The 11,926-nt window shown below is 38.7% G+C and overlaps 1 protein-coding gene across 1 annotated transcript in view; it reads left to right on the forward strand.

Annotated features, from left to right (window-relative positions):
* The window catches only part of TBCD (tubulin folding cofactor D), a gene marked incomplete at its 5' end in the record, with an annotated part of 114,882 nt that overhangs the window by 16,361 nt on the left and 86,595 nt on the right, over window positions 1–11,926 (forward strand). Inside the window, 6 exons of the mRNA XM_080356512.1 lie at window positions 2,513–2,558; window positions 3,732–3,864; window positions 4,996–5,138; window positions 5,986–6,046; window positions 6,536–6,610; window positions 9,617–9,711. Of these exons, the coding sequence (XP_080212638.1) occupies window positions 2,513–2,558; window positions 3,732–3,864; window positions 4,996–5,138; window positions 5,986–6,046; window positions 6,536–6,610; window positions 9,617–9,711 (553 nt within the window). The remainder of the gene's footprint in view (window positions 1–2,512; window positions 2,559–3,731; window positions 3,865–4,995; window positions 5,139–5,985; window positions 6,047–6,535; window positions 6,611–9,616; window positions 9,712–11,926) is intronic.

The raw sequence follows: 11,926 nt of genomic DNA on the forward strand, positions 1-11,926 counted from the left end.
CCGTACCGCTGAGGCCCCAGAGGAAGTCAGGACAATGGAGGAGTTTGCCTGGGTTGATGAGGACTGGGTTAGGGAGCAGTCAGGCAATCTGGACATCCCTAAATCCATGGGTCCGGATGGGATGCACCTGTGGGTGCTGAGGGAGCTGGCTGAGGTCATTGCTGGACCGCTCTCCATCATCTTTGCCAAGTCATGGGAAACGGGAGAGGTGCCTGAGAACTGGAGGAAAGCAAATGTCACTCCAGTCTTCAGAAAGGGCAAGAAGGAGAACCTGGGTAACTCTAGACCGGTCAGCTTCACCTCCATCCCTGGGAAACTGATGGAATGACTTCTCCTTGGTGCCATCTCAAGGCATATCAGGGACAAGAGGGTCATTAGGGGCAGTCAGCATGGCTTCAGCAAGGGGAAGTCATGCTTGACCAACCTCATTGACTTTGATGAGGACATAACAAGATGGATGGATGATGGCAGAGCAGTGCATGTGATCTCCCTTGACTCAGTAAGGCATTTGACACAGTCTCCCACAGCATCCTCACAGCTGAACTGAGAGAGTGCAGTCTGGATGATCGAGCAGTGAGGTGGACTGCGAACTGGCTGAAGGGAAGAAGCCAGAGAGTCGTGGTCAATGGGGCAGAGTCCAGTTGAGGCCTGGATCTAGTGCAGTGCCTCAGGGGGCAGTGCTGGGGCCAGTATTATTCAATATATTCATCAATGATTTGGACGAGATCACTGTTCTAAATTGACTCATAGGTGTGTGAGGCTGCTTTCTTTTCTTTTTTTTTTTCTTTAGAAAAGCATTAAAAAAATTTCTTGTACAGTATTTGAAGAGTTTTCTCATTTCCTGCTTGTGTGTTGGTTATTTTCTTCCCACATCTTGCTCAGAGGTGATACCTCCTAGTTATGTTTTTCCTGAGGAGTCAGAGCTCAAATCAAAGTTGGCCTTGAGGATGTGAAAACTCACAGAGAAACTTCTAGAAAGGTGCCAGAACGTAGCAAATACTAAGACTGTGAATGTGTAGATGCTTTGAGGATTCTGTTTCCTCTTTGCAAGACAGTATCTGGCAAGTGTGAGGTCAACATCCAAATGTATCTTAGTGGGATTTGGGGTTTTTATACTGATGCAGTATAACAATAAAAGCTGTGCTACATTTACACCATTTGTGTTGGTAGTTATTTCTATTAGCTGTTCTTCTGGGCCCGAAGCAGTTCTGTAGCATTTCTTCTTTGTAAAAGTAGTTTTTAAAGGATGCCTTACAATTGCCACTTAGTTGTGAAAATGATAAAAATCTTAAATAATTCGATATATATAATGAATTTCCACTATAGAGCTTGTATTAGAGTTGATCAGAAGTGCTAATCTAGGATCCTAAAATGCAGCTTAGTAACAAAACAAAATAGAACGAGTACATAGCCTGAAGGGGTTTTTATGGCCTTTGTCACTCTTAACCACACCTGCAGTATGGGAGGCATGTGTGTATTTGGTATGTGTGAGAAAGTACATATTTCTGAGCTAAGTCTGTTCTTGTTTAACTGCTGGGCATATTTATGGAGGAAGTTTTTTTTCTTCTGGTGAATGAAAAAGCAAGGAAAAATAAGTGACTGAACGCAGTAGTTTTGATGCATAGTGGGTGAACTGAGGAAACTGTAAATGTTTAACATGTTTTTGTCAGGTGCTAGTAGTCCATTCATCTCACTGTAGTGCTGGTGCTTAATCTTAGTGGGATATTGAATTGTATATAAAATCATTTTGGAAGCTCTTTGCTTCTTCAGATCCCTCAGCACAGGAGTTGCACTTTGCCTGTTGGAGGTGTATTTGTAGTAGACCTGCAGTCAGAGGTTTCTGTAGCCAGTTTTGTGTAGTTTAGCTAAAATCCTCAGCAGTTTGGGCTGGGCTGTGTCCTGTCCATATAACACCCAAGCTCCATCCCGTGCGTCCCCATCCTGCTTCTCCGCAGTGACCAAATTGTAGATGTGTGCTGTGTGCTGGGTCATCTCAACCAGTTTGGAGACATTGGTTGTCTGCAAGTCCCGAACAGGAGACAGAGTACCCCTGAGTTCCTCTGCCCTTATTTGTGTTCTGCTATACAAATTCTGCCTCACTTTTGAGAGGTTCAAAGCAACATGAGCAGTTTGAGATAATAGGTGCTGTGGTTGCACCTGCGTTCAGCTCGTGTGTCCAATGGATGGTTCAGAGAGCTGAGCTGGCTCAAAACTGGGGACTGGTTTTTTGTTTCTTTTCCTTTTTTCATTCTCTCTTGGGCATTTTTTTGCCAAGTCAGCTCCCCACGGGTGTGATTGTGAATGGGAGGGGAGGGCTGGGCTACAGGATCCTCGACTTGCATTGACTTACAAAGAAGTAAAACTTTGCCCTGAGACTCTTTTATGCCACTTAAATTAGTAAACTCTACAGATTATTGCAGGAAAATTAAAAAGAATTTCAGAACTACATGTTTGCTATATTGTGCTTTAGAATCTCTATATTCTCATGTCTATTTTCCCTATTTTATTGTAGGCACAGCTATTTAAACATGGCAAAAGAGAAGATTGTTTACCATATGGTAAGTTTGTAATGTCCTGATTTTAGTTTTCAACCATCCCAGTAAAAAAAGGGAAGATTAAACTGATAACCAGTGGTGCTGTGAAGAGTGAAATCAACAGGGAAGTTATAAAGCATGCAAAATGAGGGGAGAAAACGTGAGGGAGGAGCAGATGCAACTGGGGAATGTTATGCTGGAACAGCTCATCAAAGGATTTGTCAGTTGATCACATTGGCTATTGCTGTAATACAGAAGCTGAACACAGAACATATAAGATGAGGAAAATATTTTAAATAAATAAACTGGTTTTATATGTATTACTGCTGAAAATTTTCCAGAAAATCTTCAAGTTTTAACATAAGCACAAGATTTCAGAAAACCCAAGTTTAAAGAACCCGCTGTGTACAGGACCCAACTGAAATCAGGCAGTGATACTGTTGAAATAAGAAAAGTTTTTAGTGAAAAGAGAATACAACAGCTGCAATTAGACAGGTACACAAAATTGCCACACAGAAGTCTGTGCACAGCGTAGACACATGTTGGAATTACGTTCGTCTCACGGAGAATCCCGGAATATGGTCAGAATTGACTGTAAAATACTAGTTGGTTTTTTATTGATAGCAGTTATTTTACTTTGCTGGACGAATACCTTTGTTACCTTTGATGTGCCCAAATGAAAGGTTTTGTTGCTGATTGTTTACACATACACAGTGTTTCTCATGTCTAAATGTTTATGGACGTTCATCCTCATAAAAGTGGCTGTGCCAGAGAAGTTAAGTTGGTGCTGCGTGAAAATAACCCATGAGGAAGGGGAACACTTTTGTAGAATGCAGAAAGTAGATTTTCTGACTCCTGGTCCTGTTAGACCACTGAAACTTCTTAGACACCAAAAGATACTTGAACGTGTTACTTATAGTGGGAATTAGAGGCAGAAATACTCTCAGAATCTAGATTAATTATAATTTTCATAGTCAAAAGTAATCCTTAAAGCAATCTTTCCTGTTTGGTAGGTGAAGGGTATTGCCACTATTTGACCACTGTCAAAGTTATTACAAAGTAGGTAATAAGGCATTTGCATTTCACTAATACCTTTAAAACATCTAAATCTTCTAAAGAGCTTTCAAAACATCACAAAATTTTCTTACTGTATTTTTTTTTAAGCCGTTTTTCTAGCATGTTTATTTTCTTTTACAGCTGCTACTGTGCTCCAGTGTCTTGATAACTGCAAGCTGTCAGAAAGTAATCAGATGGTTCTTCGCAAATTAGGGATGAAACTTGTTCAACGACTTGGACTGACGTTTGTGAAACCCAAGGTAGCAAAATGGAGGTTAGTTTAAAGCTGAAACAGCTTAAAAAATAAATACATAAATCCAAAAGCATTTAAAAAACTCCTTAAAAATATCTAAATCCATACATTTGACTACTGGCCACCTGCCCTCCTAACCTTTCCTAAAAGAGAGAGAAATAAATCCCAGTGTTATTTGGGAATTTCTTCTACTGTATTTAGTTTCTTGTAATATTTTCAATTTTGGTGAAATATACTAGTGCTGTGACAAGCCAGATCTTCTGACTTTTCATGTTGCATGTTACACAAGCAGAAGCCTGTTCCTATATAATGCATAATTTGGTAAAGATGGGAAGATGGTGACCTTTGTTACTCAAGTTACTTTAGTAAAATTTTGTAAGAGTGAACATAACTTTTTCCATTACATAGTTCTATCCTGATTCGATAGAAAGTTCACAGGGGAAAAGTGGTTTGCAATCCCACTTGTGTTTTGCATATTAGTCAGGTTTTGGTGTCTGGTTTTACTGATTGCCAGAGGGCAAACTCTTTTCTAGATTTCTCGCACTGATATTTTAAAATTGCAGGCTCCCTTGGTGACTATTTTTATTGTATTTCTTTTACCAACTTTTGAGAACGTCCTTAGGCATAGAAAATTCTTTTTAGGTGGAGAATGTGCTTTGCCCAATGGCAAAAGTCAGTTTAGCATGTAAAGTGTATCTTTTGTAAGAATGTATCTACACCACAGGCTAAATATCTGAGTAGAGCTTGGGCAGAAAGTACTGAGCTAGCTTTAACACTTAAAAAACAATTTTTAATAAGTTGATTTTATTAATTAATTTTTAGGTTTTGGAGAGGTTTTTAGGGCATGGGAAATTTGCTTCTCTCTATTGTCAGCAATGGAAAGTAGGTTATACTGAAACAGGGAAGGGAGAGATAATGAAACGGAACCATTTAAATAGTCTGGCCCTTCTCGCTTTGGAAAAGAGACAAGTGGGTCAGGAGGAAGGAGAATGGGATACTTTTCCCTTTCCTTTAAAGCAGCCACTAAGTAACTGGAGAGCCGTACACTGGGAGGTGCAGTAACTTGACAAGCAGGCTCTATGGGATTATGTACCTATTTCAGTTGGAACTTGAATCAGAAAAAGAAATTAACTGTGTCTGTTTCTTGTGCAGATACCAGCGTGGCTGTCGATCCCTGGCTGCCAATCTGCAGGCTCAGGGCTCAGTTGTGCAGAATCGGGTGATAACAGCTGCTGCTAATGAAGATGACGATGAAGAAGAATATGACATTCCAGGAGAGATTGAAAATGTTGTAGGTGTGTTAAAACTGGACAGAAATTATTGCTACTTAAACATATATTGGAAAACAACCTGCTTAGTGCTAAGAAAGTCATGTGGTTATTTGTGCTTAAGTGAACAATTAGAATTTAAAATTTCAACCTGTGCAACTGTTTACACTATATTTTTGTCAAATTATTCTGATTTCAGCATCTCAAGAGGGAACTCAATACTATAGCATTTGTTGTGGATTTGGGAATGGAGTTATTGAAATACCTTTTACCAATTTTATTCAGTGATATGAAAGAGATATCTTGAACCTTTCACAGATGGAAGGACAAATTTAAAATTTTATATATCTGGAAACATTAATGAGGTCACTCCTCAGTCTCCTCTTCTCCAGCTCCAGAGTGCCAACTCCCTCAGCCTTTTCTCACATGGGAGATGCTGCACTCCCTTCAGCATCTTAATGTTTACAGATATAAAAAAGGGTGAGTGTCAGGAGGATGGAGCCAGGCTCTTCTCAGTGACAACTGATGATAGGACAAGGGGTAATGGGTACAAACTGGAACACGAGAGGTTCCGCTTAAATTTGAGAAGAAACTTCTTCTCAGTAAGGGTGACAGACACTGGACCAGGCTGCCCAGGGAGGTTGTGGAGTCTCCTTCTCTGCAGACATTCCAACCCGCCTGGACACCTTCCTGTGTAACCTCATCTGGGTGTTCCTGCTCCATGGGGGTATTGCACTGGGTGAGCTTTCCAGGTCCCTTCCAATCCCTCACATTCTGGGATTCTGTGTTTTAAGAGAAAAATGAATTTTGAACATTTTAAGAAAACCTTTTGTTGTTAAATGAGAATAATCTGTTCTGTTTAAATTATCTGCAGAGCAATTGTTGGTTGGACTGAAAGACAAAGACACTATTGTCAGGTGGTCTGCAGCAAAAGGGTAGGTTTCTTATGGTCACTCTAATAAACAACCTAGAAATACAGTCTGATGTAATCGATGATTGATAATTTGTGTGTATTGTCAATATTCACAGTTAGTTCAAATGGCTTTAGCACTGCTCATGGTGTAAAGCCATGTTTGTGTCTTTTTCTGGGTGCATATAAGATTGGGTCCATTGTTAAGTAAATTTCAGATAGGTTTAGAAATAAACTCTCTGGATGAAACTCGAAGAATGTAAAGTAGCATTTCTTCAAAATGTTTTGTTCTCTTCCACTTAAAAAATGTATTTCTGTGTTAAGTTGGCTACTGTGTAGCTTTTGCTTCAAGTTTGAGGCTGTTTCTTGAGGGTAGTGGTGCTAGGGTAGTACATTGTCATCTTTAAGTCAGTCATCTTATTGTAAATTTTCAGTAACTAAATTTTTCATGTAACTTATTAATCAAATGCAGTACTAATGAATCACTGTATTCTTTGTTTTTTAACTTCTTTAGAATTGGTAGAATAACTGGAAGACTTCCAAAAGAATTAGCAGATGACGTGATCGGGTCTCTGTTGGACTGTTTCAGGTAAAAACCTTTTTCCAAATGTAACAAGCATCTGAAACATGTCTGCTTACAAAATGGGAAGGCCATGGTTAGCAAGACAAGTCTAGAAACCTGTAAATTTTGTTGCCTTTCTCTTAGATTTCAAAATCTTCTAAGGCATGGATGTGCTGAGGGTGTTAAATAAAGCAATTATTCCTAATGCTTCATCTTGACTCCACTCTGAAGGTGGAAGACTGGAGTTGAGCTTTGGAAAAATAAAAATAAAAAAGGCTAATTAATTTGCTGCTTTAAAAAATCCTGGTGTGCTCGTGTCTTGAGTGTTGCGTGCATCTTCAGGGACCTAGTAGAACTGGAAAAGATATTCAAAAGGTTCTGAGGATCATCAGAGAGAAGAAGCAATCTTTATGTGGGGTAAGGTTAAAACATCTAGGAAAGACCGAGGAATAAATGGGGTATAATAGGAAATCAAGAATGGCATGGAAGTGATTTTATATTATTAGGACCAAACTGAAGTGTGTCTCCTACTCTGGAGACATTCAAAACTCACCTGGACAAGCTTCCTGTGTCACCTCATGTGGGTGTTCCTGCTCCGGCCGGGGGATTGCACTGGATGAGCTTTCAGGGTCGCTTCCAATCTCTGACATTCTGGGATTCTGTGGGTGTTGCATTACACTTGTTCTTATTCTGTACTGAAGGCATGTATTGTTGTCTGTGTCAGAGGCTTTTGGGCTCACTGAAACTTCAGTTTGCTCACATATTGCTAGGATGTTCTTTTCTTTATTGTTGGATGTCTTGTTTCTGCATCCGGGTAGAGCATGTAAAGGAATAAATTATTTTAAAAGTATTATATGCTTTTTTAATATCAAATTGCTCTTCAGGTCTACATTGAGTACTTGAGTTTTAAGATCTGAACTAGTGTTTTGGGCTAAGCTAATAATAAAAATAATTTCTTTATTCGCAAAAAATACTCTATCAAACAGATGTACTCAGTTTAAAAAAATCTTCTCATATTGATTGTGAATACAAATTAAAAATACCAGCTCGAAGGATAACATATTAAAAAAAGAGGGTATGAAGTCTTAAAAACTTGCAAGGAAAGTATCTACTGAGCCGATACTTCCACTGCGTTACGGTGATTAATTTAAGAGGTGCTGCTGATCTCAATTATCCCTGGAGCTTCAAAGACCTGTACTCCCTGTGTTTTCTTTCCTTGTTTTCGAGTCATAGGGATGAGTAATCCAACTAGTAATTGAGTGACCTGTTTTCTTCAGGAACACCTGGGAACGAATGTATACAAGGACAAGGGGCATCTCTTCTGTATTCTTTGCACTATATATTTAGTGACCAAAATAAGAGTAAGTCAGTTGCTCATCAGAGCCACTTTAAGTTAGATCTCTTATGATAAGAAGGAATGATTTCTTCTATGTAGAGAAATGAAAAGACAAGAAATGGGGAAGAAATAAGTGATAATTTTTCACGATGTAGTGAGATTATCAGCACAGTCCCGCATGGGTCTGTATGAGCCCTGTGCTGCTCAAGATACTCATAAAGATCCTGGAAAAAAGGTGAACAATGGGCTGAGGAAATCAAATAATGATTTAAAGATAGCTAATATAGTGAAAAATAAAGGTGACAGAAAATGTTATCTAAGCCTAAGTTAAGTACCTAGACAGTAGATGGCACATGAAACATAATAGCTAATGAGGGCAAACTAATGCACTTAGGGAAAAATGCAGCTAGATATAAAACAGTTGCTACTGCTCAGGAGAGAGACCTTGAAGTCACCAATAGTTCTGTCAAAATGTGAGTGAGTGAGTGCTCAGCAACTGCCAGAAGAAGGAAGGACATGGAGCATTAGGTATGATCGGGGACGGAAGGGATAACAAAACTGAGTCACTGACAAGTGATTTAACTGGTGGGGATTCTTCCAAATGGAAAGAAAAAGTAGAGGGATATAGTTGAGATATATAAAATAATAAATATGAAAGAAAGAAGGAAAGCAAGTAATTGTTTACTGTTCACTCTTTTTCATAATGCGAGAACTGGGAAGCATCAGGAAGTTCATTTTCATGCAATTATAATGAAACTCTGGAGGTCATTGCCATAGGATGTTATGGAAGCTGAAAGTGTAGAGGGAGTTCAGAAAGGGATTATATAAATGAATGTGAGAAAGCCCATCAGAGGTCATTAACAGGACATTCTGGCTGCAGCCTCTGGCTGGGGAGGACTCTGTGCCAAAGCCAGGGGGAGGCTGACGAGAGAACGATCCCCTGCGCTTGGGCTTTGGCCAAGCATCTGCTATTGGTCTGTGTCAGAGAGAGGACACTGGGAGAGGAAAAGCTTTGATATGACCCCGTCTGTTCAATGTGTTATTCTGAGGTTACTATGCCCAGCTTAATACAAAATGAACTTTTTGCATGTTTAACCATCCAGCACACGCCTTTCCCCTTTTCACTCCTTTATCTGCCAATCCACCAGAAATCGTGTTCTGGTTTTGGTATTTTTCTGCCATGTTCACTACAAGTTGCTTTGATTTGTTTTATGTTTTTTAAAGGTCTATAAACACCACTGTTTCCTCGCTGTATAAACTCGTATAATCTGTTTATTGCAAACTATCATATGTACCTCTTCTGCTAGTTAAGGACTGTGTTTGGCACTAAATTCATTAGTTAGTTTGGAAATGTTCTGTAAATCTCCATCTTTTGCTGGTGTACTAGAAAGTTGTTTTCCCTTTCTGGATGAGTTCCAGATATGGTACTCTTCTGTATTGAGGTTACATTTATATTGATAAATGGGTTTTTTTTTGCTTATTTTAACACATTTATAGCAGTATTTACGTTTCATAAAATGGACAAGACTTTCAACTTGTAATTCTTCTATTTTAGAAGTCTAACAGGATTACTAAAACAATAAACACATGCTGGTTTGGAATATGTGTCTTTGAAAATGTTAGGAATTCACCATGAAAAATGAAATCCGAAAAGGGAAGGCTGGTCTTAACAAAACTTGGTTTTGTTCTCCGTTTAGTTTCCAGGAAACAGACAATGCCTGGCATGGCGGGTGCTTGGCCCTGGCTGAATTAGGCAGAAGAGGATTGTTACTCCCTTCCCGAATTTCAGATGGTGAGTTGTGGTTGCTGAATGTGAGTAAGTCCATGAATTAATTTACGGTATTAGAGATTGAATATGTGGCAATAGACTGGAATTTGCTGATGTGAGTGTGATGAATAATGGCTGTAGGATTGACTTCTAGAGTAAAAAATACGCCTATGGGGATATTTAAGGTACTTGTGTGAAAAGCACTGTCTTGGGTGTGCCTTTTTATACTTAATAAATTTTTCTTTCCAATATGAAAGTAGTTGCTTGGGGTTTTCTTCTTTCTTCCTCCCTCCCATGGTTCTTTGTACAGTTATGTAAAAATAATTCTGTATGTCTCTATATTGTGTAAGTGTCATTATTTAAATAAAATATATTAAATAATTGATGAGTAACTTGCACTTTAAAGCTAGTTGCTTATGCTGTTTCTTTCTGATTAAATATTGGAGCCAATTTTGCGTAATTTATACAATGAACTTTCTAATTTTTAAAGGGTTTTTGAAATAGCAGGATGGAAAGAAAGAACATGGCAGAGAAATTGTTTCTTAGTGTGTTCTGTATATATCAACATACATTGAAGTACAGAGATACTGATGGGAAAGTAGTTCTCTGGTTTGTGATTTTGGTCAGTTTTGTATAAAGGTGAAATGACAAAAGCATAATGTAGTAGTAGCCATCCACTATTGCACACCTTTCCAGCAAAGTCTTGGGCTGGTTGGTTCTTCTGATCTCATCTGGCTCTCCTATGTTGAACAGAGAAGTTCAGCACTAATTTTCCAAAATGTTTCAAAACTGCTGTTTCATACAAGTAAGTGAGGTTGCCAAATCTTTTCTATTCTGAAGATCTATTGACTTATTCTAAAAGAAACTGTAAAATATGGTATTTAATACTGGTTTTATTATTCTGTCTCCATGAAAAGAGCTCATGTCCAATACAGTATCTGTTTTGCATGTGACAGTTTTTGAGCAGCTAGCCTCCTGTTGGTTTCCCTTTTCTAATTACTTTTGCTCTTGTATGATAAAGATGACACTAAGATAGGGAAGGAGAGAACAATCATGGCAGCAAGGTCTTTCTGGGAAAGAGATGGACATAAACATCTCAGTAAGGGTGACAGACACTGGCCCAGGCTGCCCAGGGAGGTTTTGGAGTCTCCTACTCTGCAGACATTCCAACCCGCCTGGACACCTTCCTGTGTAACCTCATCTGGGTGTTCCTGCTCCATGGGGGGATTGCACTGGATGAGCTTTCCAAGTCCCTTCCAATCCCTGACATTCTGGGATCCTATGAAGGAAGATTTTTCTCCTTGTTGCATCACGTACAACTTGATCCATCATACTTTCTAACTGCCTTGCTTTTGTAATCTGAGTTAATTGGACTTTTTCTGTTACCATATTCCCTTTGTTGAAACTCAGGTTGATATTTTGTATTTTGATAATCTAGGAAAAGCTCTATGAAAGTTTAAAGATCAGTGTGGTTACTTTTTTGTTTGTTTATTTGTTAGCTCAGCAAATTAACCCCTGTAATTTACTGATTAATGGTAAACTTCTTGCAATGCTCTGGCTGAGCTGTTAGCTCAAAACACCATAGCGCAAGAAATTAGAAATAAAATCCAAGAGCTCTTCATTGCATTGAATGCAGTGCTGCTCCTCACGTAGGTTTATAGGTACTAGTAACGTGTAGTCAGGTGAGGATGTCCCCTATCCGTATAATGAATCAAGGAGACATGTATACCCATAATTTTAAGTGAATAATACTTAGTCTGGGTTGGTTTTACTTAGGCTGACAGCGCATACTGTGCAAATCTATACGGGGTGTTTATACAGTGGAGCAGCCTTGTTTTAATTAAACTTTTATAGCAGTTTGTATAAGCCCCGCAGAAGCTTTAAGACAGACGAAATTCTGAGATTTTTCCTATGGTGCTAATTTACAGATGAATTAATCTGCACAGTGAACTTCTTTCACTGAAGAAAGCTCCTTTTTTAGAGTTGATTGGTATTCCATGCCGAATTGTACTTGGAAATTGAAAAATTAGCTGATTTCTTTGCTAATTTTTCTTCAAAATGCATGTTACAGATAGAGGAGTGAATGTATTTGTGTTCATTAATGAATTGCCAGATGTTTTAAGTACAGGTCACAGATTTATTTCAAAAATTGGAAGTTTATATACACAGTTATAGAAACAGAAAACAGTTTTAGGATGTATAGAGAAGCACACTGATAATTAGGCATATGTGTTTACTG

This window comes from Nesoenas mayeri (genome assembly GCF_963082525.1).
Source record: "Nesoenas mayeri genome assembly, chromosome: 19".
NCBI classification, from domain to species: Eukaryota; Metazoa; Chordata; class Aves; order Columbiformes; family Columbidae; genus Nesoenas; species Nesoenas mayeri.